The 27,082-nt window shown below is 40.4% G+C and overlaps 1 protein-coding gene across 4 annotated transcripts; it reads left to right on the top strand.

Moving 5' to 3' along the window:
• Positions 1 to 5,403: 5,403 nt before the first annotated feature.
• On the top strand, positions 5,404 to 25,184 carry sagb (S-antigen; retina and pineal gland (arrestin) b). 4 transcript variants are annotated; one of them, XM_060942186.1, is made up of 15 exons: positions 5,404 to 5,451; positions 5,560 to 5,620; positions 6,366 to 6,410; positions 6,799 to 6,998; positions 8,026 to 8,085; positions 8,634 to 8,701; positions 13,088 to 13,223; positions 13,449 to 13,533; positions 13,614 to 13,686; positions 13,770 to 13,907; positions 14,955 to 15,032; positions 15,204 to 15,218; positions 15,344 to 15,396; positions 21,324 to 21,333; positions 24,930 to 25,101. In XM_060942186.1, exons 1-15 carry the CDS (start codon positions 5,404 to 5,406, stop codon positions 25,018 to 25,020), a joined length of 1,161 nt encoding a protein of 386 aa, XP_060798169.1. In that variant the 3' UTR covers positions 25,021 to 25,101. The 4 variants fall into 4 exon arrangements, with proteins under 4 accessions (XP_060798169.1, XP_060798170.1, XP_060798167.1 ...); XM_060942187.1 differs by lacking the exon at positions 21,324 to 21,333 and adding an exon at positions 21,136 to 21,146 and having other exon boundaries at positions 24,934 to 25,101; XM_060942184.1 differs by lacking the exon at positions 21,324 to 21,333 and having other exon boundaries at positions 24,930 to 25,184.
• Positions 25,185 to 27,082: the final 1,898 nt, after the last annotated feature.

Below are 27,082 nucleotides of genomic sequence, written 5' to 3'. Positions count from 1 at the left end.
TGATTCCCACGCTGCTCAGTCGCAAACGTCGCGAGTAGCAAAAACCGGGACATATCCATGTCCCGACAGACTTTTGTCAGGACTCGGGACACACAGCCCCAAATCGGGACTGTCCCGGTAAAACCGGGACGTCTGGTCACCCTACACAGAATCCAAGGTCTTTGAAGCCCAGTGTGAAGTTTCCACAGTCTGTGATGATTTGGGGTGCCATGTCATCTGCTGGTGTTGGTCCACTGTATTTTATCAAATCCAAAGTCAACACAGCCATCTACCAGGAGATTTTAGAGCATTTCATGCTTCCATCTGCTGACGAGCTTTTTGGAGATGCTGATTTCCTTTTCCAGCAGGATTTAGCGCCTACCCACAGTGCCAAAACTACTACCAAATGGTTTGCTGACCATGATATTACTGTGTTTGATTGGCCAGCCAACTTGCCTGACCTGAACCCCATAGAGAATCTATGGGGTATTGTCAAGAGGAAGATGAGAAACACCCATCCCAAAAATACAGATACGCTGAAGGCCACTATCAAAGCAACCTGGGCTTCAATAACACCTCAGCAGTGCCACAGACTGATCACCTCCATGCCACACCACATTGATACAGTAATTCATGGTAAAGGAGCCTCAACCAAGTATTGAGTGTATAAATGAATATACTTTTCAGAAGTTGGACATTTCTGTATTGTAAATCCTTTTTTTTGATTGATCTTGGGGAATATTCTAATAATTTGAGATACTGGATTTCTGATTTTCATGAGCTATAAGCCATAATCATCAAAATTAAAACAAAAAAGGCTTTAAATATTTCACTTTACATGTAATGAATATAGAATATACGAAAGTTTACCTTTTTGAATTAAATTATGAAAAAAGGAACTTTTTCATGGTATTCTAATTTTTTGAGATGCACTAGTGTATATGTGTGTGTGTGTGTGTGTGTGTGTGTGTGTGTGTATACAGTTAGGTCCATATATATTTGGACACTGACACAAATTTTGGGGTTTTTTTACCTGTTTACTGAAACATATTCAAGTTATAGTTATATAATAGACATGGACATAAAGTCCAGACCTTCAGCTTTCATTTGAGGGTATCCACATTAAAATTGGATGAAGGGTTTAGGAGTTTCAGCTCCTTAACATGTGCCACCCTGTTTTTAAAGGGACCAAAAGTAATTGGACAATTGACTCAAAGGCTATTTCATGGGCAGGTGTGGGCAATTCCTTCGTTATGTCATTCTCAATTAAGCAGATAAAAGGCCTGGAGTTGATTTGAGATGTGGTGCTTGCATTTGGAAGATTTTGCTGTGAAGAAAACATGCGGTCAAAGGAGCTCTCCATGCAGGTGAAACAAGCCATCCTTAAGCTGCGAAAACAGAAAAAACCCATCCGAGAAATTGCTACAATATTAGGAGTGGCAAAATCTACAGTTTGGTACATCCTGAGAAAGAAAGAAAGCACTGGTGAACTCATCAATGCAAAAAGACCTGGACGCCCACAGAAGACAACAGTGGTGGATGATCGCAGAATAATTTCCACGGTGAAGAGAAACCCCTTCACAACAGCCAACCAAGTGAACAACACTCTCCAGGAGGTAGGCGTATCAATATCCAAATCTACCATAAAGAGAAGACTGCATGAAAGTAAATACAGAGGGTTCACTGCACGGTGCAAGCCACTCATAAGCCTCAAGAATAAAAAGGCTAGATTGGACTTTGCTAAAAAACATCTAAAAAAGCCAGCACAGTTCTGGAAGAACATTCTTTGGACAGATAAAACCAAGATCAACCTCTACCAGAATGATGGAAAGAAAAAAGTATGGCGAAGGCGTGGTACAGCTCATGATCCAAAGCATACCACATCATCTGTAAAACACGGCGGAGGCAGTGTGATGGCTTGGGCATGCATAGCTGCCAGTGGCACTGGGTCACTAGTGTTTATTGATGATGTGACAGGACAGAAGCAGCCAGATGAATTCTGAGGTATTCAGAGACATACTGTGTGCTCAAATGCAGCCAAACTGATTGGTCAGCGTTTCATAATACAGATGGACAATGACCCAAAACATAAAGCCAAAGCAACCCAGGAGTTTATTAAAGCAAAGAAGTGGAATATTCTTGAATGGCCAAGTCAGTCACCTGATCTCAACCCAGTTGAGCATGCATTTCACTTGTTAAAGACTAAACTTCAGACAGAAAGGCCCACAAACAAAGAGCAACTGAAAACCGCTGCAGTAAAGGCCTGGCAGAGCATTAAAAAGGAGGAAACACAGCGTCTGGTGACGTCCATGAGTTCAAGACTTCAGGCAGTCATTGCCAACAAAGGGTTTTCAACCAAGTATTAGAAATGAACATTTTATTTACAATTATTTAATTTGTCCAATTACTATTGAGCCCCTGAAATGAAGGGATTGTGTTTTTAAAAAATGCTTTAGTTCCTCACATTTGTATGCAATCATTTTGTTCAACCCACTGAATTAAAGCTGAAAGTCTGAACTTCAACTGCATCTGAATTGTTTTGTTCACAATTCATTGTGGTAATGTACAGAACCAAAATTCGAAAAATGTTGCCTCTGTCCAAATATTTATGGACCTAACTGTGTATATGGTATTGGTACCCATTAGACTAAGGGTACCAATACACACAAAGCTCTGAAAGACAAATTTTGAATTTGGGGGCCTAGAACACAGAAGGTACATTCAAGTCATACAGTATGACCAGGTACTCATAGTGCCCTCCTAGTGATCCCCAGATCAGGCTGAGTAACTGTTTCTTAATAAGGGTTTGAGACCTTGATAATCGATACAGAGCCAGAGTCTGCTTTCTCAGTTCTCAACCTTCGATGAAAAACCCTGCAGCTACCAGAGAGGTGGAAGGACGGATGTATCCTTGTATTTTTTTCAATTGAATTTAATTTTTTTTACGGCTTCCTTAATATCGTCTTCTATAGAGGCCTGTTCCGGATCAGAGAGGGGATCAGTGCTGCTTGTAGGGAGACTGGAAAAATGTCTATGACACAATCAGAATGGTCTGTATAAAGGAAATTGGGGTGCTGAAGACGTCTGCCAGGTTCTGAACTTTGTTAACATTGATTGTTTTTCCTGGACTTTCTGTGGTTGGTGAAATGCACTGCAGAAATATATCATAGACTACACTGATGCACGATCACACGCTTCATACACGTGTGTGTGTGATTATACTGAGCCCCTCGCTAAGATAACCATGTATGTGTGTAATCTGTGCTTAGATGAACGCCCAGACTGCTGACTTTGACAACATGAGCTTATACCTGAATGTGGTCTGGACACATCCACACAACACATCTATGTTCTTATATCATGCACACTTGATTCTATAACAGCACTCTTTATGGAGCAAAGATTAAAGAATGGGTTAATTATTTTCACGTTTTAGACTGTTCGAGCTTCAAATTAAAATGTCATGATAGTATTGTCAAAGTCTTAATACTTTTATGAAACATTGCTAATCGTGTGTGAAAAGAGGGAATCCTGCTGACTCCAACAAAGTGCACCAGGCCAATGAGAGCAATGTAAAGGCGGAGCTTCTCTCTCACACAAGTTACAAATACAGCCACACACGGCACCCACATTAACATTAACGTGAACATTAACACACACCTGTCTACCTTTCTGGCCAAGCACCACCCAGTGTCTCGTTTTCACACACATCCACAGGTGAGTCTCTTTCTTTCTTACACCAGTTGTGTGTTCAATAATGTCATTGTTTATGTTCATGAACCAGATTCACACTATCACACAACATCGTTTAATAATAATCATAATGATTTTTTTCTTTTTCCATGATTATTATTTTAATGACTGTTTATCTCTTATCACTTAAGCGATAATGGGAATGGATTTGTTTCACAAATGTTCCTCAACATTAAATGAAACTATATCTGGATTTAAAACAACAAGGTTTCATTTATTTCATAAGCAAAACATTGGATTCATTGGCAAATTGCTGTGATATTGCTAACTGTCTACATGTTTATTTGATCATATTTACATATGCACTGTTAAATGGTACTCAGTGTTTGTTAGTTTGTCAGAACACACAGGAAAGCTAATGTATTAAACTCTGATGTTTGTGTGTTTGGTCTGAAATGAACCGTGTTATTATGCTGTTGCTGATGATGTTCGGATTAGGATTAAGAAGCACACTGCTGATGAGGATGAAATGGATAAGAAACACCTGCTCAATCTCCTGAGCGGAACAATAAAATTATAGACAAGAAGGACACTTGATGGAGTCCATACCTCTACCAAGCCACATATTATCAACATCAAATTTATATCACTTGAACCTAGGATATTACTAAAGCTGTACACCAAATTTCATCCAAATCCGTTCAGTACTTTTTGAGTTACATTGGGAACAGACAGAAATATCCTGGATCCGTAGACATATTTAGATCTTGGAATCACATACATATCCGGATTTGCATCAAAATCTAGTCAATTGTTCATTGCTCCATGGATCACGTTTCCACCAAATTTCATCCAAATCCGTTCACTACTTTTTGAGTTACATTGGGAACAGACAGAAATATCCTGGATCCGTAGACATATTTAGATCTTGGAATCACATACGTATCCGGATTTGCATCAAAATCTAGTCAATTGTTCATTGCTCCATGGATCACATTTCCACCAAATTTCATCCAAATCCGTTCACTACTTTTTGAGTTACATTGGGAAAAGACAAAAAAAAAATCCTGGATTTGCATACATATCAGATTTGCATCCAAATCTAATCAGTTGTTTCTTCACCCATGGATCACCTTAACTCAAAATTGCATCAAAATCCATTCACTACTTTTTGAGTTACATTGTGAACAAACAAATAAACAAATGGAGGCGAAAACATCACCCCTTCTAACAAAGTTGGTAGAGGTAATAAATAAAATCTATGAACATTTGTTGAAGCCAAACAGGGGACACTCTCTTTACATATTCTCTCTCTCTCTCTCTCTCTCTCTCTGTGTCTCATTATTCACACATGTGAGATCAAAATGATGGTTTAAGATTGTTAGCAAGCATTAGCATGTAGCTTTATTCACAATAAAAGTTAACGTGTGTCAGCCAAATGAATAACTATGGAAAGTTAGTCAGTGACACGTCATGATCACACGAAATGTAAACTAAAATGACTGTTGACAATTTTGTTCCTTTCAGTGAATGACGGTTTATAACGGCGACCATTTTGAAAGCCATACAGTTCATAGCTCATGTGTTGTGAGCTGTATTTTCCTGCTTTTTCCTGATTACATTTAAACAGCACACATTCATTTCTATATGCATGAGTATACGTGTCTGTGTTAAGTGATCTGTGTGTGTTAAAGTGTGTAATTTGTGTTATTTTTCTCTTTAGGTAGCATTATGAGTCCAAAGCATGTCATTTATAAGAAGCTGTCACGTGACAAATCAGTAAGAATCGCTTTCCCCCTCTGTCTCTGGTAGCGTTCAATGACTGAACGCAATCAGTTTTGTTGTTATAATATAATATTAATTGATATTGTGTTTGTGTGATGCTAGGTGGGTATTTACATGGGGAGGCGGGACTTTGTGGATCACTGTGATTTCGTCGATCCTGTTGGTAAGTTCACTTGTCCATAAGCTCTTGTGGCTAGTTAGGTAAGGGATGATGAAATTTTACTTAAACTCCAAAGGTGAAAGATCAAAATATCCTAAAAGATAAGGATGAAAGAGTGAATATGGCACTCCAAAGGCTAAGGGTGCAAAAGTAAGTGCCCCTAAGGGCTTAGGGTTGTTGGTGTCTTGTATTATTTCGTTCTTAGTCTCTGGAGGATGGTGGGGTTTTTTTAAATAGTAAAAGAGGTAGTGCCCTAAAAGCTAATGCTAGAATCTGTCCTCATCTCATCTCATTATCTCTAGCCGCTTTATCCTGTTCTACAGGGTTGCAGGCAAGCTGGAGCCTATCCCAGCTGACTACGGGCGAAAGGCGGGGTACACCCTGGACAAGTCGCCAGGTCATCACAGGGCTGACACATAGACACAGACAACCATTCACACTCACATTCACACCTACGGTCAATTTAGAGTCACCAGTTAACCTAACCTGCATGTCTTTGGACTGTGGGGGAAACCGGAGCACCCGGAGGAAACCCACGCGGACACGGGGAGAACATGCAAACTCCGCACAGAAAGGCCCTCGCCGGCCACGGGGCTCGAACCCGGACCTTCTTGCTGTGAGGCGACAGCGCTAACCACTACACCACCGTACCGCCTAGAATCTGTCCTTTATTTACTTATTCCTCGTTGTTTTACTCTGTCTGAACCCCTGTATTTATTGTGTGTGTGTGTGTGTGTGTGTGTTTCAGATGGTGTAGTGCTGCTCGATCTGCAGCAAATAAAAGGAAAGAAAGGTGAGAGAACATCACTGTTATTACTTAAATGGTGCCTCAGCAACTCAGTCAGCTCGCTAGTTTGCTAAGTAGCCAATTGCGTGTTTGCAAAGCCTTCGAACAATTCCTCGATAGATAAAATTAATACTATCTTTTCTTTTTCAAAAACCTGTCACATGGATGTATTTTCATGCAATAATATCTGACCAGTAAAAGGATGTAACATGATGGATTTCTGCTTTGTGATTGGTCAAACACTGAACATTACCCACTAGGGGGCACTGATGGTGTGTTTGTTATATGTTGGAGAATGCTGGATGAACAAATTAACATTGTCTTTCCCGCTAATTGTGTGTGTGTGTGTGTGTGTGTGTGTGTGTGTGTGTGTGTGTGTGTGTGTGTGTGGCAGTGTATGTCATGTTGTCATGTACGTTCCGTTATGGCCGTGATGACACAGATGTACTGGGTTGGGCGTTTCGGAGAGATATCTATGTGTGTACAAGGCAGGTGTATCCCCCACTGCAGGATCGTGAGCGCAGCATCCACACCAAACTGCAAGAGAGGCTGCTGCATAAACTTGGAGATGACGCCCACCCATTCTTCTTTGAGGTAACAGCAAAGGCATCAAATTCAAAAGCCTCAAATCAGTCTTTTGGTTTGTGTGGCTCTGATTAAATGTAGTGCCACTTTTAGTCTAAAGGTGAAGTGTAAAGAAATAAGAGCCCTAAAGGCCAAGGCAGATGAGGAGGTAGGTGCTCTAAGGGTGAAGGACTAATGACTAAAGAACTGAAGACTAAGGACAAAGGCATAAAAGCTCTGAAAGAGCGCGAAAGGTAAAGCACAAATAATTAGGTTATGAGGACAAGGTTTATAGGACTAAGTGCCCTAAAAGCTAACACTGTAAAGCTTTGAGGAGTAAAAAAAAGGCTAAGTGCCTGAAAGGCTATTAGTGATGTGCCCAAAAGTCTAACATTGAAATCCAGTGGGTAAGGACTAAAGTCGAAGGACAAAGTTGGAAAGGAGAAAATGCCCTAAAGGGAAAGTGCAAATGACTAAGGTTCTGAAGACTAATTATTTATGTGCCCTAAAGGCTAACACTAAAAAAAAAAAAAACAAGTGCTTTGAAGAGTAAAAAGGCTATGTGCCCTAAAGGCTATTAGTGATGTGTCCAAAAGTCTACCATTGAAGAACCAGTGGCTAAGGAGTAAAGTCTAAGGACAAAGATGCAATGGAGAAAATGCCCTAAAGGGAAAGTGCAAGTGACTAAGGTTTTGAAGACTAATAATTTATGTGTCCTAAAGGCTAACACTGCTTTAAATGTTAACATTCAAGGACTAAGCAGCATAAAGTCCAAGAATAAGAAGGCTAAGTGCCCAAAAGGCTATTAGTGACATGCACAAAAGTCTTACACTGAAGGACTAATGTCTAAGTCTAAGGATAAAGATGTAATGGAGAAAATGCCCTAAAGGCAAAGATCACAGGACAAAAGCTCTGAAGACTAATCATTTACATGCCCTAAAGGCTGACACTGAAGGATTAATTTCCCTCAAGTCTAACAGATAAGGATGCTTAAGGCTAAAGCTGAGGTTATATACAAAGTGACGACAAGTTGTGTTTTCTATGTTGTGTGTTTCAGTTTCCTGATAACTTGCCATGCTCTGTGGCTCTGCAGCCGGCACCCACTGATGAGGGCAAGGTAACCGTGACAACAGTGACAACAACAATACACACACAAACCCACAATCCCCACAGCAACAATCACGGTAACAACACCACACTAACCCCTGTAACAGCACAACGACACATTACCAATCCTTAACCACACATATGTAATGTTTACAACACCAACCATAACACAGTGACGACGACACACACACTCGCACCTAATCTCTACAACAACACACCACTACTGAGAACGCACACACATCACTGTAATAGAACAACAGTAAGCAAAATACACACATACACCGAATCACAATAATGACAGCACGCACATCAAGTTCATCTACAATTACAATCGCAATGACATGCATGTAATCAACACAGCACAAAGTTCATGAGTGCCACAGTAATGTCGATTAGCTTGTGCAGTGTTTTGTCAGTTGAGGTTGTAAAGCAGCTGGTTATTGTTGTCTTTTTCTTCATTGTTGTCATTTCGCCTGATTACGGTGTAATACTGTGTTTTGATAAGCATGGAATTTGACTTGGGATGAGATTTAGCTGTGTGTGTGTGTGTGTGTGTAGCATTGTGCGGTGGAGTTTGAGGTGAAGGCTTTCTGTGCTGAGAATCAGGATGAGAAAGCTCATAAGAGGTAACCATCTGATGCACACCACCATAAAAACGATCATATTCTGATCACTTACATATAGATCTCTGTCTGTCTCACTGTCTGTCCCTCTGTCTGTCTGTCTCACTGTCTGTCTCTGTTTGTCTGTCTGTCTTTCTGTCTGTCTCACTGTCTGTCTCTGTCTGTCTGTCTTTCTGTCTGTCTCCATGGTTTTCCCCAAAGCGTTTCAGCATATCGGGCCTGATACGCTTGCTCTGCCTGCCGATACACTTAGTCACTTTAGTTAAAATCCAATACACTTAGATTTATACTAGTGCTGTCAAAAATGTCGCGTTATTAACGTGTTAACTTGACTCAATTTTAACGGCGATAATTTTTTATCGCGAGATTAACACTCTGTGACATGATGTAGGTTTTTCATAAGCTTTTGAAACTGCCAGGAACTTGGAACAGAGACTTTGCTTAGAAAAACGATAGCAGCTAGACTGTAATGCCACGCCCCGCACAGCCAGAGTCTTCTGCCCTCCCCCCAAAGAACCAGCGCGGGCAGGGCACGCTAGCCCCGTGCCTCGGGATGAAGAGCCACGGTGCTCGGCTTAGGTTTCGTTTTCCCATCGGCGGCTCCAGCCCGACTTTGCAGTGGCTGTGACAAGACGTGTTATGCTCTGCAATAAAAAAAAAAAACATTGGTACAACCAGTGTTCGAACTATGCCGATATTTTCAGGGGGTCCCTTTTTTTCCCTGGTGGGGGTGCTTGCGCTTGTCTCAGAGCGCGGATCTCCATCGCGCGGATCTCCACTGTTGGCACACTTCCTTTCTACTAGTTTGTGTCCCCAACCTGGCAGCAGCAGTCATTGTCATATCGGTTTATTTTATCTTTGATGTAAACACAACACTTCGGATATGCAAATGCTTCCTGTTACACACGATTGCTATGTCAATAAACATCATTTTGCCAATATTTTAGAGACCATCCAACATTTCCCAAATCATGTTTTCAAGGGATCTCATGTCTGTTTCAGGGGATCTCGGATCCCCCGAGTACCCCCATAGTTCGAACGGTGAGCAAGCCCATTCACTTTTTTATGCTGATAAGAGAATTACAATGGTTTTTCATGTGACAAAAATGTGCGATTAATTGCGAGTTAACTATGACAGTCGCGACATTAATCGCGATTAAATATTTTAATCGCTTGACAGCACTAATTTATACCGATACCTTAAATTTCCTACCCACAAGTAACTAGATACATAGGAGAGCAAATAACAGATCCATTTATATACTGATTGATATTTGTATTAAACAAGCCATCTTTTTTTCCCAATGTTTGTGTCGATTCTGTCAAAGTAATATGTCCGCGTGGTATGATGTAGACAAACTGTACTCTGTTGGCTGTGTCAAGATCACGTGTTCAAACCGTCCAATAAAAATAGCAAAAGAAAACGTCAGACATCCCGGAATTTTCCGATTCATCATAAGCGATCTCGTTGGCTGCGGATGTTGTCCCGCACCAGACGGACAAAGCCGACTGATTTTAACCACAAAAGTTGGACCTAGTCTATTATCATTATGGCTTCGATCAAAGATTGGTTGACTAAACGTCAACAAACCAACGTGAGTGATGGCGCACAAAACCAGACAACTGTCACGACAACGAAAACGTCGTCAATTTTGATCACAGCGACTGGCTCAAAAAGCACTCGCTGGACAATTTGATCCCCATCAGCATGGAGGACAGTGAGATGGACTATGAGAGGGTCACCCAACATTGGGCCAAGGAGAATTAATCTGCTTTAAAGGAGGAGAAAACTTCATTCATTAGTTTGGGTTTGCAGAAAGATTATGTGCTTATAAACACTCTCACAAAGTGAAGTTGTCCAAATGTGTCGAATATAGCATAATTTTGGCAGTGTGATGTCACTGGGATCCATTTAACAAAAGGCGGCTCCGGATTATTCTTTTGTTAAAGGCTCACAGTGACATCACACTGCCAAATACGCTTATCGTTATTATTCAAAATTATGCTACATTTGACACTTATTAACAAATTCTCTTCATGAATGTGTTTATAAGTACATAATCTTCCTGCAAACTTAAATGTATGAATTAAGTTTTCTTTTCCTTTAAATATGTTTTAATCTTAATCTAGTCCATTTAATAAAGTGCCAAAATTTAAACTTTATAATACGCAGTTGCCTTACTTTTCTTTTCAGCGTATCTTAGTTCTACATATATTACGGTAATTGCATCAGAAACATTCTAAATCATTACAGTTATAGTAATACAGTGACTTATTTTAAGGTGGCAAGTCTTAGGTTCAGATCCCTTTGTGATCAACAGGAGGTCATGATGATCGATTCTCTTCACTGGATTGCATAACCACTGTTCATATTTTCATGCACATTTTTGTTACAACACGACTTGATCAGAGATAATTAAGGGATCCCCGTAGATTTTCAATCGATCATATACCTCAGCAATCAATAACAAAACAGTTTAACTTGCATGTTGAACTTTAAGGTGAAATTTCAAATGTGTATACATTAATACTATTTAGGTCAGAAATCATTGAAACGCTGGTAAAATCCATCCTATAATCATGTGCACTGTAAAAAAAGAATAGTCGAGAATACTTGAAATTTCAAGGCAACAGTCTGCATTAAGAATTTTATGTTTTGCCAACGATGTATGCCCATGATAATCCAAACTATGATAACACTGTTGTCTTTATTAAGAATTCTTAATTAAGTCAATTTTCAATTCCTCATTCTGCCAACATAGATTTCTCTTTTTGCTGAACAGTGGCATTCACAGTAGTACAAAAAGGCAATTGAGGTTCTCACAATTTTTTTTTTACCTTTATTTGGATAGGACAGTGTAGAGACAGGAAATGAGCAGGAGAGAGAGACGGATTGGGAAATGACCTCAGGTTAGAATCGAACCCAGGTCCCCGGATTTATGGTATGGCGCCTTATCCACCTGAGCCACGACAACATGATCTTCAACCGGAGAGAGAACCACATTGCCCAGCCCTTGCATTTGGGAGAGGAAACCCCGTGTCTTGGTCATTAAGAGCATGCACTGAATAAACACCTGTGGCAATTATGTATTTTCAATTCAGATTATTCACTACTGCATATTTACACATCATTGAGGTGCACCCTATCAGTTTGATGTGGATTTTTCTGTTCGTTAATAATTATTCATATTTTCTTGTCCATTCAATTGTGAATATGGAATTACTTGAACAAAGCGTAATTCTATTTTTTAGAATTATCCACATCAAGAAAAATCCACATCAAACTGATAGGGTGCACCTCAATGATGTGTAAATATACAATAGTGAATAATCTGAATTGAAAATACATAATTGTCACAGGTGTTTATTCAGCGCATGCTCTGAATGACCAAGACACGTGGTTTCCTCTCCCAAATGCAAGGGCTGGGCAATGTGGTTCTCTCTCCGGTTGAAGTTCATGTTGTCGTGGCTCAGGTGGATAAGGCGCCATACCATAAATCCGGGGGCCTGGGTTTGATTCTGACCTGAGGTCATTTCCTGATCTCTCTTTCTCCTGCTCATTTCCTGTCTCTACACTGTCCTATCCAAATAAAGGTGAAAAAAGCCCCCCAAAAAAATTTGTGATAACCTCAATTGCCTTTTTGTACTACTGTGAATGCCACTGTTCAGCAAAAAGAGAAATCTATGTTGGCAGAATGAGGAATTGAAAATTGACTTAATTAAGAATTCTTAATAAAGATAACAGTGTTATCATAGTTTGGATTATCATGGGCACATCATTGGCAAAACATAAAATTATTAATGCAGACTGTTGCCTTGAAATTTCAAGTATTCTCAACTATTCTTTTTTACAGTGTGTCTAAAGCCTCTCAGAGACCCTGAAAATGCACCTGAGAGCATCTATTTTCAAAAAATTTTCCGGGGGGCCATGCCTCCGGACCCCCTAGTTTCGCTTCGCTTCGGTGCTCGCTTTCGCGCCGTTGGCACTCAATTGTCTGTGTATTATCATGCCAGAATTTAGGGCTTTAATTTTTTTCTAGGGAAAACACTGGTCTCTGTCTGTCTCACTCTCTGTCTGTCTATCTGTCTGTCTCATTGTCTGTCTGTCTGTCTCACTCTCTGTCTCACTGTCTGTCTCTCTCTCACTGTCTGTCTGTCTGTCTTTCTGCCTGTCTCTGTCTGTCTCTCTGTCTCACTGTTTGTCTGTCTTTCTGCCTGTCTCTCTGTTTGTCTGTCTCTCTCTGTCTGCCTGTCTATCTCTCTGTCTCACTCTCTGTCTGTCTGTCTCTGTCGCTCTCACTGTCTGTCTGTCTCGCTCTCTGTCTCATTGTCTGTCTCACTGTCTGTCTCTCTCACTGTTTGTCTCTCTGTTTGCCTGTCTGTCTGTAGGAGCTCAGTGCGTTTAGCTATAAGGAAGGTGCAGTACGCTCCTGATAAAAGCAGTGCTCCTCCGTCTAATGAGACAACTTGTGAGTTTATGATATCAGACAAACCGCTGCACATTCACGTCGCTCTGGAGAAAGAGGTGGGACTTCCTGTTTTGCTGCTACACTAACATGTTGTGCTAATTGTTGTATAGCTACACACCAGCGAACTGGTTTCAGGATCAGCCTGGTTCAGTCCGGAAATCTTAAAAATTCTTTTAAAACCTTTATTTTGATCCTGTTTCAGTACTGAGTCTAAGAAAACATAATTAACTCTACAGGTGATCTGTTAAGCCATCTCGGGTAACAATCTCGCTCTCTCTCAGACATATTATCATGGTGAACCCATCAACGTCAGTGTAGATGTTGATAACAGCTCCAGCAAGGACTTGAAGAACCTCACAGTTTCAGGTAATGCGCGCGCACACACACACACAGCTAGTTTTTTTTTTTACACTGTTTATCAATCTCTCTGTCTGTCTCATTCACAGTCGAGCAGGTGACTAATGTGGTGCTCTACTCCAATGATAAATACACTAAATCTGTAGCCTGTGAGGCAACCACGTAAGACACACACACACAGGCATTTGCACTGATCCCAATATGTTCATAACATCACTGAGTGACATGTACTGATGTTGCCGTAGAGACACGGTGCAGTCTGGAACCAGCCTGAAGAAAGTATACACTCTGTACCCCTTACTGAAGAACAGCCATGAAAGGCGGGGCCTCGCGCTCGATGGGAAGCTGAAGCATGAGGACACCAACCTGGCTTCCTCTAGCATGTAAGAACACAGCACACTCTGTCCTCCACAGCACTGCAGTACAGGAAGGAATAAGAGCCTGAAGGAGTACATTTTAAGGCTACCATAAAGACTAACCATAAAGGACTAAAAGATCCTAAAGGCTAAGAGACAAAAAGATTAAGGATCCTAAAGGATTCAGGGTCCTAAAGGCAAAGGTTTAAGTGTTCTATATGATATGGTCCCTAAAAACAAAGAGTGAAATTCTAAGGGCTCGAACTGCTAAGAGTGGAAGACCAAGTACCCTAAAGGACTGAGATTCTAAAGACAAAGGTGTAAGCATTCTATATGCCTTGGTCTGTCATGCCTAACAGCAAAGCTCCATGGGCCCTAAATACTAAGGGTGAAAGATTAAGGACCCATAAAGGACCAAGTGCCCTAAAGGCAAAGGTGTAAGCATTATGCTTTGGGCCCTAATATTAAAGAACAATGCTCTAAGAGTCCTAACAGTTAATAGTTAAGTGCTTTAAAGGCTAAGGGTAAAGATGTAAGCATTCTACCAGCTATATTCTGTAATGTCTTAGAACAAAACTCTTAATGCCCTCAAGGTGAAAGACAAAGGTGTAAGGGGTACAGATGCCATGGTGTATAATGTCTAAGAAACAAAAGAGTAAGGACTTAAAGAAAAGGCTAAAAATGAAAGACCTTAAAGGTCCTAAAGGTAAAGGTATAAGTTCTAAAGGCTATGATCACTAAAACCTAAGAGGGAAGCTCTAAGTGTAAGAGCGAAAGGGTGAAAGACTAATGGCTATAAGCAAAAAAAAAGGGCCCATGAGGTTAAGAGCAAGGATGTGTACATTCTAAACTCTCTGGTCCCTAAACTCTCAGAGTAAAAGTCTATGGACCCTAAAGGCTAAAAGTGAAGAACTCGATTCTGAAAAAGTTAAGTGCCCTGAAGGCAAAGGGAGAAAGAGTCTGACTTTTATACATTTTGAGCAAAATTTGGAGACAAAAATGGAACTGTCTTTTGTGTGTGTGTGTGTGTGTGTGTGTGTGTGTGTGTGTGTGTGTGTGTGTGTGTGTGTACAGAGTGAAGGCGGAGGTGCTGAAGGAGATTCTTGGGATGCTGGTGTCCTATAGAGTGGTGGTCAGGGGCACTGCAGCTGGGTGAGTGTGTGTGTGTGTGTGTGTGTGTGTGTGTGTGTGTGTGTGTGTGTGTGTGTGTGTAATGCTGCATTCACTCTTTATTAGGCCGTGTCTATTACAATGTTATAGAGTTAGTTTATTATAGATGGTAAAGAACAGCAGAGAGTAAATTTTCTGCTTTGGGTTTGACAGCATGATCGGCTCGAGGTAGGGACAGATTTTATTTTATTTTATTTCACACAATTATATTAGGTTTATGATTTAGTTATTCTTAAAATAAATTATCCCCTTCATACTGTACATAACTCAAGTGTGTGTGTGTGTGTGTTTAGTGAGGTTGCTGTTGAGGTGCCGTTTATGCTCATGCATCCTAAACCTGAGGAAGGTGAGCTAATCAGATATATTTATTCTATGTAAGCCTAAATTTATTTTCTCGAATTTCTCCAGCTGGGAAAATATGTAACTAATGAACGAGGGCGGCTTCACCAATGGAGCAAAAGAGAAGAATATTGACAGAGAGAATCGTCATCCTTGAATTTCTTCAGCTCACATTAATATAGTTCACGAATGTTGATTGCAGGCTTGTAGTATTCGAGTCCAGGACTCGGACTTGAGTCCGACTCGTGCCCTAATTTTAAGGACTCGTAATTTGACTTGGACTTGTGCATTAACTGCATTCGGACTTGCAAATTGGAGACGAGGACTCAGATTTTTTCTTTATTTTTTGAAACATGCCATAATAATTTTTTGTGTACATTTATTGTGTACTAATTTCATGCAAGAGTGTCACGCCTGTGCGCCTTGCTGCGTGCATCAGACTCTCACGTGCCGTAAACAACTCGCACCTGCACAGGATTAAGGCACAATCAGCACGCCTATATAAAAACTGTGAAAATACACTTACTTTGCGAAGTATTGAGTTGCGTTGCTGACACATTACCGAGTCTTATTTTCTTGTTCAGTTTCCTGATCCCTGATTTCCTGTTTCTCGTCTTTGATTCTGTCGAGTCTCCGATAGCCTGTTTGTGCCTCGCTCGACCTGTCGCCTGTTTCACCGTTTTATGATTTTGCCTATCGTTCTCGATTATTTACCATCTTTACTTGTATTAATAAACACATCTTCTGCACTTACATCCGCCCAACCATCTGTGACAGAATACTTCACACTCCCTGACAAAGAGAAGCACATTCACCTGTTCATACGCCATGTTCAGGAACAAACTAATGTTAACGGCGCTGAAACAGACACTGTGAAATGGTGCGGTTGGAGTGTTGGACTTGACTCGGATCAATAGTGGACTCGAAATTCTTTTTAATGACTTGGACTTGAACACTGGGGACTCGCGACTGGACTCGGACTCGAGGTTTAGTGACTCGACTACAACACTGGTTGATTGACGATGTGTCGTGATAATGCATAAAAGAGGTGCCGGTATATTCTCGTGTTTTAAGCTCATTAATATATTTAATCACGTTAGTAAATGTTTTCTCATCTCATTAATGGTGTACTGACATTCAAGGAAAACTCCAACCTCAACGACGTGAATATTAATCTTGATAATTAAAATGTCATCTTTAACAGTGTCCAAAATATATTCTGATTTTCATCAGCTGTATTTTCACTTGGGATAGCGGCGTCCGACATTACTCACAGTGCCGTTCGACTGATTGCTGATCGTCATGCAGTGGGATTTCACTCACTAACGAGACTGATGCAGCAGCACTTTAGTCCTTTAGTCTGTCCGGCTCTGTCACGTCTTCATCTTTATGCTCTGCTCAAACAGATCAGCTTCCAAATCTTCAATGTTCACGCTAATCCCACCGTCGACGCCATTGCGTTCATCAGCTTGTAAATCACTAGCTAGCTGACTAGCTGAGCCGAGTCTCTGCTGTAACGTAGCACAGTTGCGTCGTATAGCTGCATTGCATTCTGAAACTTATAGTCTGACTCACAGTCCTCTATTCATACTACAATATCATGTTAAACATTGCTGGAAAGTCGAAAGTTGTTTTTAGGAGCTAACAGCAAAATGATTTGTGTTTAAAATGGTTTCTCCTTTTAAACATCATTGTAACTGCGCTCGCACTATAGCCACTCACAGGAATAACGAAAATACAGCAGCAGCTAACAATTTAGCACCAGAATCCCTATATGCATCCCAAATATTTCAAAATAAACATATTTAACATGTTTTAGGTGGAATTTATCTTTAATAGAAGGTGGTGTTTTGCTTGTGTCCGTCAAAATATTACTAGAAAAGAAATATTGCTCCTTGTTAGCCTTTATACAAACTGTTAGGAATCAGTAGCGTTTCTTGTTACTTCACCTGTAACCTTTCCCCGTTAGCATTTTTTTTTTTTTTACCTTATCACAAGTTCTTGTGTGAATTATTTAGTGAGCTACTATATCATAAGGTGACCAGATTTCTGAAAAGAAAAAAGGGGACATTTCCGGTTCATCGGTGAAAATATCATTAAAACATCTAATGTTTTCATCTTTGTAATAAAAAGGGGGGACGTTTCTGGTTTTCATGTATTTTGATCATGCATTGTATAAAAAGTGGGAGTTTCCTCACTGATTGCACTGTCGGCTGATTCTGCAACTGCTTTTGGTTAACGTTAATTAACGACAATGTGAAAATCTCTGGCGTGGGTCCATAGTTTAGATTTATAGACTCTTAAATTGTAGGCTCGCTGAAATAGACGTTTTAGACCCATGAAAGTAAATATATTAAATTAATTACCATATATGCCACTAGTAATTGACAATGTATTTTAAAATGTACAGAACAGACAACACAATTAAAATAAACAGTTTACTTCAATCCAAGCAATTTCAAGGTATGGTAACTTATTATTATTATTATTATTATTATTATTGAGGAGACAAATGATTCCCGATCTCCCATAGCCTAAACTGTAGCCATAGCTGAATTGACAACTTGGCCTAAATCAAAATGTGTATCCGCTGCACATCACAACAAATTATGCAAATTACTGACACTTTGGTAGCATTACCCATACAGCTTTACGCAGCCAGCTACTCTGTTGGATAACACACCAATTTGGCCCAATCCCAATTCTAATTTCTACCCCTACCCCTCCGCCTTCCCCTCCGCCTTCCCCTTGGCCCTTCCCCTTGAAACTGAGCTACAAGGGATAGGGCTTGAAATTCAACCCTTACGTATTGGGATAGCCCTTCAACGATCGCATACGTCATCGCGTACCTCCGTCAGCGTTTACGTTAGCAAAACGCGACCAAATGCGTCATTGGCTGCGACCAGCCGCTACAGTCAGAGCCAGAACAGAAATCTCTGCTGGCAGGGTGTGATTTGTTAACTAACACCACTGAATGGGATATCTTTGGCGCTTCGTGCACCACATCCGACAGAATGAGGTGTCAGAACACTCATGTAAACAATAAAAGCGAGAATAACAGAACAAAACGTACACAGTAAAGCAACCGAAAACAATACTCACTCCCAAAGCTTTTTAGCAGCAGCTTGGATTTCAGAAATCGCTGCTCATTCTCAGCTCGAAAGCGAATCAAGCGGCGTGTTTCCTCTGGATAACAACTTAAAACATGTAAATAATGGAGAAAATACATTTATGACAATCTTTCGCCGCGGGAACCGCCATCTTTATGAAATCCGCATGAAATCTCGCTGAAATCCGCATGGCATTGTGGGAAATCACTCAAACCCCTTCGTTCGGAGTCAGCTCCAGGAAAATCTCCGTTTGGAGGGGTACAGAAGCCCTCCCCCTTCCCCTACCCCTCCGCGTTAACTGGGATTGGGATACCCCTACCCCTTCACGTGAACGCGCAAAATGGAGGGGAAGGGCTAAGGGGTTGGTCCAAGGGGTGAAATGGGATTCGGCCTTTGTGTGTAAGTTCGCTTATGCCGTTGAACTGTTACAATTTTCCCTCCGCTGGATTTCTGTTACAGCAACGCTACATCTAGCAACAGCTTCAACTGACTGATTGGCGCTGCACTGAGCTTTCTCCTGCTAGCATTGGCCGCAGCAGGCTACGGTTTGTTAGGTCAACTGCTACATCTTAACACAGTGTAACAAGCAATGTTATGCCATATACAGCATCGCAAAGTGTAACTTACACATTTACAGTGGTGCTTGAAAGTTTGTGAACCCTTTAGAATTGATTTCTGCATAAATATGACCTAAAACATCATCCGATTTTCACACAAGCCCTAAAAGTAGATAAAGAGAAGCCAGTTAAACAAATGAGACAAAAATATTATACTTGGTCATTTATTTATTAAGGAAAATGATCCAATATTACATATCTGTGAGTGGCAAAAGTATGTGAACCTTTGCTTTCAGTATCTGGTGTGACCCCCTTGTGCAGCAAGAACTGCAACTAAACGTTTCTGGTAACTGTTGATCAGTCCTGCACACCGGCTTGGAGGAATTTTAGCCCATTCCTCCGTACAGAACAGCTTCAACTCTGGAATGTTGGTGGGTTTCCTCACATGAACTGCTCGCTTCAGGTCCTTCCACAACATTTAGATTGGATTAAGGTCAGGACTTTGACTTGGCCATTCCAAAACATTCACTTTATTCTTCTTTAACCATTCTTTGGTAGAACGACTTGTGTGCTTAGGGTTGTTGTTGCTGCATGATCCACCTTCTCTTGAGATTCAGTTCATGGACAGATGTCCTGACATTTTCCTTTAGAATTCGCTGGTATAATTCAGAATTCATTATTCAATCAATGATGGCAAGCCGTCCTGGCCCAGATGCAGCAAAACAGGCCAAACCATGATACTACCACCACCATGTTTTACAGATAGGATAAGGTTCTTTTGTTGGAATGCAGTGTTTTCCTTTCTCCAAACATAACGTGTCTCGTTTAAACCAAAAAGTTCTATTTTGGTTTCATCCGTCCACAAAACATTTTTCCAATAGCCTTCTTGCTTGTCCACGTGATCTTTAGCAAACTGCAGACAAGCAGCAATGTTCTTTTTGGAGAGCAGTGGCTTTCTCCTTGCAACCCTGCCATGCACACCATTGTTGTTCAGTGTTCTCCTGATGGTGGACTCATGAACATGAACATTAGCCAATGTGAGAGAGGCCTTCAGTTGCTTAGAAGTTACCCTGGGGTCCTTTGTGACCTCGCCGACTATTGCATGCCTTGCTCTTGGAGTGATCTTTGTTGGTCGGCCACTCCTGGGGAGGGTAACAATGGTCTTGAATTTCCTCCATTTGTACACAATTTGTCTGGCTGTGGATTGGTGGAGTCCAAACTCTTTAGAGATGGTTTTGTAACCTTTTCCAGCCTAATGAGCATCAACAACGCTTTTTTGAGGTCCTCAGAAATCTCCTTTGTTCGTGCCATGATACACTTCCACAAACATGTGTTGTGAAGATCAGACTTTGATAGATCCCTGTTCTTTAAATAAAACAGGGTGCCCACTCACACCTGATTGTCATCCCATTGATTGGAAACACCTGACTCTAATTTCACCTTCAAATTAACTGCTAATCCTAGAGGTTCACATACTTTTGCCACTCACAGATATGTAATATTGGATCATTTTCCTCAATAAATAAATGACCAAGTATAATATTTTTGTCTCATTTGTTTAACTGGGTTCTCTTTATCTACTTTTAGGACTTGTGTGAAAATCTGATGATGTTTTAGGTCATATTTATGCAGAAATATAGAAATATAGAACTTTCAAGCACCACTGTAAAGGCTAAATAACAGATGACGAACAATGTCACTTAGGCCTACAAGAAAAGACCATGGTTCATCTGTCCAGAAGCGGATGAAGCGATCTGTCAAAGCTGAATGAATGACTTTAGCTTGGGCAAAGATTCTAGCGCTCTGATAAAAAGTTGCCCTTCAACACCACCAATCAAAATACTGGAAAGGCTATCACCAGAGGTGTTCTAGAACATCTCTGATGTAGGCCTTACCCTGTCTTAAAGTGATCCACAAAACAATACCAAGAAATCTGTTGAGATCTGGTTGATGTTTCGGTCTGGGGGTTTTTTTTCAGTCTTTTTTTTTCCATGTTTGTCAGTCATGGTTAAAAACAGGGATGTTTCTGGGGATAGCTCCAGCTGGGGACAAGTCATCAAAAATGGGGACTGTCCCCAGAAAACGGGGATGTCTGGTCACCCTACTATATTATTAGCTCTTATTCCTGTTAAGTTCTCTGTATGTAGCATTATCAAGTAGCTTAGGTGTTCGTTTTTTTATTTTTAGTCTGATGTGAATACAGTGATCATTTCTGATTCCTGACTGAAATTTTTCCCCCTTTCATTTTCTCCTCTGGGATTTAACAGTTAAAGATGGGTAAGCATTTCTCAGTGTAAAACACACACACACTAGCATGACTGCTTCTTAGCACTTCACTGGTGCCTAGCACTCGCCGTCTAGCTTATATATGCTAACATGACTTCTGACAGGATTTTTAAGCCATAATACATGTACATAATTAACATTTGAGTGAAAATAAGGATGGAGTCATCTACACTATAACAGCGCCAATGATGCTAACGTGACACTTTTATACCACTATGCGACCGTACGTTTCAGGGAGCGTTTAGCTAGTTAGGAGGCGAAGTGGCCAAGTGGTTAGAGCACTTGACCACTAAGCGAACGGTCCCCGGTTCGAGCCTCGGCTCGACGGGGATCTGGGGCTCGCTCCCTGTCCACCCAGCAGTGAATGGGGACCTGGTGGAAACACTGGGGGAAGAAAGGTGGCGAGGAAAGGAACTGGCCACCCTACCTCACTATGCCGATGGCCCAGGACAAGTGCGCTCTCTAACAGGCACTCCCCCAATGTACGAATCGTATATGGAACCCTCTCTTCTAGTTAGCTCTGATTCAGTGGTCGTTATGAGGGTGACTCCATGATCAGGGTGCCATTTTGACTACATTTACTGAGAAAACAGCATTCCATTAACTCCATTTAAAAACAATCTCTCCCCCCCCCCCCCCCCCCCACATCATTTTCCACAAGTCATGAGTTATAGTTAGGAAAAATGTCCATTTTTTCCCCACAACATTCAACCTTTCTGGCTTGTTACCTGAACACCTGGATGAAATATAAATATTTGGAACGTTCCACAAGTTACACATTCGCCCAGAACTTCTTCAGAACATCATCGAAATTATGAGAGGAAAAAATATCTCTTATTCGTTTTTCTTTATTTTCAGTGGCATTGTGTTGTTGACTGATGAAGTCACTTAGAAAATAAGTTCCCAAATTAAAGACTGACAGTTGAGTTAAAAAAACAATAATAATTTGAAGTATTGAGAATGCTGTTAATTCCCTCATGCCATTAGCATAGATGCTAGAGCGGTGGCTACAATTATCGACACCTTAAAGTGCATATCACGGGTAAATTCAGGAGCGAGATCAATGTAATTCTCCTATTTTATATTAAACTTCGGTCAAATATCTGTCACATTTTGTGCAATTTTTTTTACCTTGCGCAATACCAGAAAAATTCAGTTGAAATCAAGCCATTTGAGGTGAATTGGTCCACCTCTGAAAAAACTTAGCATTTGGATTTCCCGGCAAACATTGATTTTCGTGACGTCGCGTGCGGGACGCCTCCCTCTGAATCCTACATCAGCGCTGGTTTGTTAATAAGAAAACGACCTGGTGGTTTTCTGCAAATTTCTTCAACGTTATCGCGTAATTATTAAAATGGTTAACAGATGTATCGTAGGAGGGTGTAGCAACACCAATCTTGATGGGATTAGTACTCATCGTTTCCCAAAAGACCGGACAATGAGAGAGAAATGGGAGCGCTTGGTCTACACAGGCTGTGCACTGAAACCGTGCAAAGCTCGCGCAGCCTGCTGGCGCTTCCGCAGGTGACGTCACGAATCTGGCTCCAGACTCCCTTGGGATTTTTCCAGACGCGTTTTGTTATTTTATTTTTTTCTGCTGTAGACAGATGGCCTTGTGCAAAATTACCCTTCTGGATGAGCGTGTAAAGGGACATACTTTCATATAAAAAAAAACACGAAATTGGTCGAGAATATACACTTTAATGATCTTTTGGCCGTTGCAAAAGTAGAAAAGACTTTCAATACTTAAATTGTGCATGAATAATTACTCAAACTTCCACTGGAAAAAAAAAGAGTTGATTCCCGATTACTTAGCGTATCAGATCACGTGACAACGTTCCACAAGTATTGACACCGTTCCACAATTATCAACATCCAGATGATTATTTACAAAAAAAAAAAATCAGTATGTGGTATTAAGTTATTTAAAATTTGTTTTCCATAGACTTGTAGCCTATTTAGTACAAAATATATTTTATATAACTATATGGATGTCGATATTTACGTAAATGAGGAAGTAATTCTAATGTTTGTAAACAAATGAACTGATAATGTTTAACCTGCATCAGAAAATCTTTTTGTTCCACTTTCTAAGTATTTTTGTAGATCACATTTTGTTCATTATTCGTTGTTGTTTGTATTAATTTCTAGTTTTGTAGTTTAACAATAAACGTCTACAGGGAATTGACATTGTAACCACATGAACATCCAGGTCAAAGGTCGCATCTCATTCCTCAAACCAAAATATAAAATGTCTCCTGATATTGTAATATGTGGTCGATATTTACAACAAACTGCAAAAAATATTTCTGAATGGAATAGAAAAATCTGAATATTTCAAGCATGTAATTTTTTATATGCTCGGAATTTAATTCTGGTCTAATTCTATTTATTGCAATCGGATTCCAAATACTCTATAAACATTCCATTCTGTTATGAATCAGAAAAAAAAATTATTATAAATCACAGCACTTTTATTTTTTTTAAAGTACTTCATCTACTTCAGCAATGTTACACCAAGATCGATCCATAACAGTTGTAAATGTCCCTTAATTCCACAGGGTGTCGATAATGGTGGACACCGGTGAAAGTGATCACTATTATCGACACCTCACATGACTTCTCAAACACACGTTGAGATACAAAATGGCGACTGACAAATGAAAGAGTAAGAAACAAAGCAGGTTTCGACGAGGAGATCATGAAATATTGGTGAATTTGAGCAGTAAAAACATGTCCATGGTCTTTCCACCATGCTTACCTGCAATGATAATGTCCGGGTTTTCTGAAAAATTGCTGATCGTGCTAAAAACATTCCATCTCCAGTAACGAACTGTGTCATCAGATGACAAGCTCAAAGGGTGAGGCGGGGCTTCCGGTTGATTAATTAACCAATAATCACTGTTGGAACTGAAACTCACCTTTGTACAATTGTTTTTTATTGGTAAATCTGAAAAGGTGTCGATAATTATGGACTGTCGATAACTGTAGCCGCCGCTCTAGTTAACAACATTTTATGTGTTTGCTAATCCTACACTAAAAAAACTCAAACGTTTTGTTTATATGAGAGCAAAATTCAATCTGGAAGCGAAGAAATGAGATTTCAAGATTAGAAATGATAAAAAAACAACAACAACAATAATAAAGATTTATTTGCTGTTCAAGATTTGCAAGCGCTAAATAGCGTCAATAGTTTATGTGATGAATGTGATGGGCGTTCCAGTTAATCCACTGAATCCAGATAAATCTTGATGTTTCAGCCTTCACTGAGCACAATATTGACATCTTTTCATGTGTTTGGTGATAACGTGACGCACGCAGTCATGTCAGGGTTTTTGGAAAATTTAGTCTGAAGTTACAATTGCTGTAATTCAGACACAGAATGACGAGACTGGGTAGATAAATGTGTCTTGGGAAATTTTATCAACAAAATCATTGCTTTAAAAACAATGCCAGGAAGTCAAAGTTAAATGCTAGAGATACACTACACCACCGTAGATATCAGTGCAGTATCAATTGCCTGTCCTACTTGTTAGGACACATGTCTGATTGCTTTCTTGTGTGTGTGTGTGTGTGTGTGTGTGTAGCGAGGACACGGACATGGTGTTTGAGGATTTTAAACGCTCGTATCTCAAAGGTGTGGTCGGCGACGATGACGAATCTGCTGAGGACTCGTGAGACTCCGATCATCTTTTGCTGGAATCAATATTTACTTTCTAGTGTTTATTACAGAGATTATTATAGAATGAAGGAATCATAATTAGGTGGATGAAGGCGTAGTGGTACTAGTTTACTTGGCATCTGATGAACAATGTGTCGGTAAATAACAAATAAAGATTAGTTTGCCACTGAAACCGGATGTGTTTTGTAGTGTAACATACACACTTTAAAATTCTTTCTTTCGTTCTTTTTGACTTTCAGATGTAGTATTTTGTTAAATTATACTAATAATACAGTGTTGTGCATAACTATGTGTGTGTGTGAATTTTACACAACTAGAAAATCAAATCACAAATCTTTCCATACAAACAGAATGGTGGTCCGAAAAATTACATTTATATATACACTCACGGCGGCACGGTGGTGTAGTGGTTAGCACTGTCGCCTCACAGCAAGAAGGTCCGGGTTCGAGCCCCGTGGCCGGCGGGGGCCTTTCTGTGTGGAGTTTGCATGTTCTCCCCGTGTCCGCGTGGGTTTCCTCCGGGTGCTCCGGTTTCTCCCACAGTCCAAAGGCATGCAGGTTAGGTTAACTGGTGACTCTAAATTGACTGTAGGTGTGAATGTGAGTGTGAATGGTTGTCTGTGTCTATGTGTCAGCCCTGTGATGACCTGGCGACTTGTCCAGGGTGTACCCCGCCTTTCGCCCGTAGTCAGCTGGGATAGGCTCCAGCTCACCTGCGACCCTGTAGAAGGATAAAGCAGCTAGAGGTAATGAGATGAGATGAGATATACACTCACCAGCCATTTTAATAGGAACTTGTTCTTGACTCTAAGATCCCTGTTCTTGGCTGCAGGAGTGGAACCCAATGTGTTGCATGCTGAAATGTTTTTCTGCTCACCACGGTTGTAAAGAGTTACTATATCCTTCCTGGCAGCTCGAACCAATCTGGTCATTTTCCTCTGAGCTCTCTTATCGACAAGGCGTTTGTTTCCACCCACAGAACTGTCACTCACTCACTCAGTGTTTTTTGTTTTTCACACCATTCTGTCCGTGTAAACTCTAGAGACTGTTGTGTGTGGAAACCCCAGGAAGGAGATCAGCAGTTTCTGAAATACTCAAACCGGTCCATCTGGCTCAAACCAACACCCACGCCACAGTGAAAGAAAGTCACACTTTGAGATCACAGTTTTTCCCATTCTGATGTTTGAACATTGTGAACATTAACTGAAGCTCTTGATTTGTATCTGCATGATTTGATGCACTGTGCTGCTGTCAAGGGATCGGCTGATTACAGAACTGCATTAAACAGCAGGTGGATGGGCGAACCTAATAAAGTGGCCGGTGAGTGTAGCATACCAGTCAAAAGTGTGGACACACCTTCAATCTAATTCAATATTCTTTCTTTATTTTTATTAATTAAAAGTCACTTCATGTCTCGGAATAATGATAGATGTCATTTCTCTTTACTTAGTTGAGCGGTTCTTGATATAATATGGATGACTACAGTTATGGAATAGGGCTATTTACTGTATGTTTATTATTTACTATTTACTGTTTGATCTCAAACGCATTAATAAGGCAAGAAATTCGTCCACTAATGAACTTTTGACGAGACAGACCTGTTCGTTGAAAAGTGTTCCAGGTGACTCCCTCATGAAGCTGGTTAAGATAATGCCAATAGTGTGCAAAGTGTCATCAAGGGAAACGCTGGATACTCTGAAGAATCTAAAATATCAAACATTTTTTTAAACACTTTTTTGTTTACCACATAATTCCACATATGTTCCATGTATTATTTCATAGTTTTGATGTCTTCAGTATTGTTCTACAATGTAAAAAATAGTCCAAATACAGAAACACCTATGAATGAGTAATGTAAGGGTGTACAAACTTTTGACTGGTACTGTATATTCAGGAGTGTGTATACACCTCAGCACACATATGTTCCATGTATTATTTCATAGTTTTGATGTCTGGGCGGCACGGTGGTGTAGTGGTTAGCACTGTCGCCTCATAGCAAGAAGGTCCGGGTTCGAGCCCCGTGGCCAGCGAGGGCCTTTCTGTGTGGAGTTTGCATGT

This window comes from Neoarius graeffei, chromosome 16 (assembly GCF_027579695.1).
Source record: "Neoarius graeffei isolate fNeoGra1 chromosome 16, fNeoGra1.pri, whole genome shotgun sequence".
In the NCBI taxonomy this organism is placed as follows: Eukaryota; Metazoa; Chordata; class Actinopteri; order Siluriformes; family Ariidae; genus Neoarius; species Neoarius graeffei.
The sequence above is the reverse complement of the archived record's forward strand: the minus strand, read 5'-3'. Positions and strand labels throughout refer to the sequence as shown.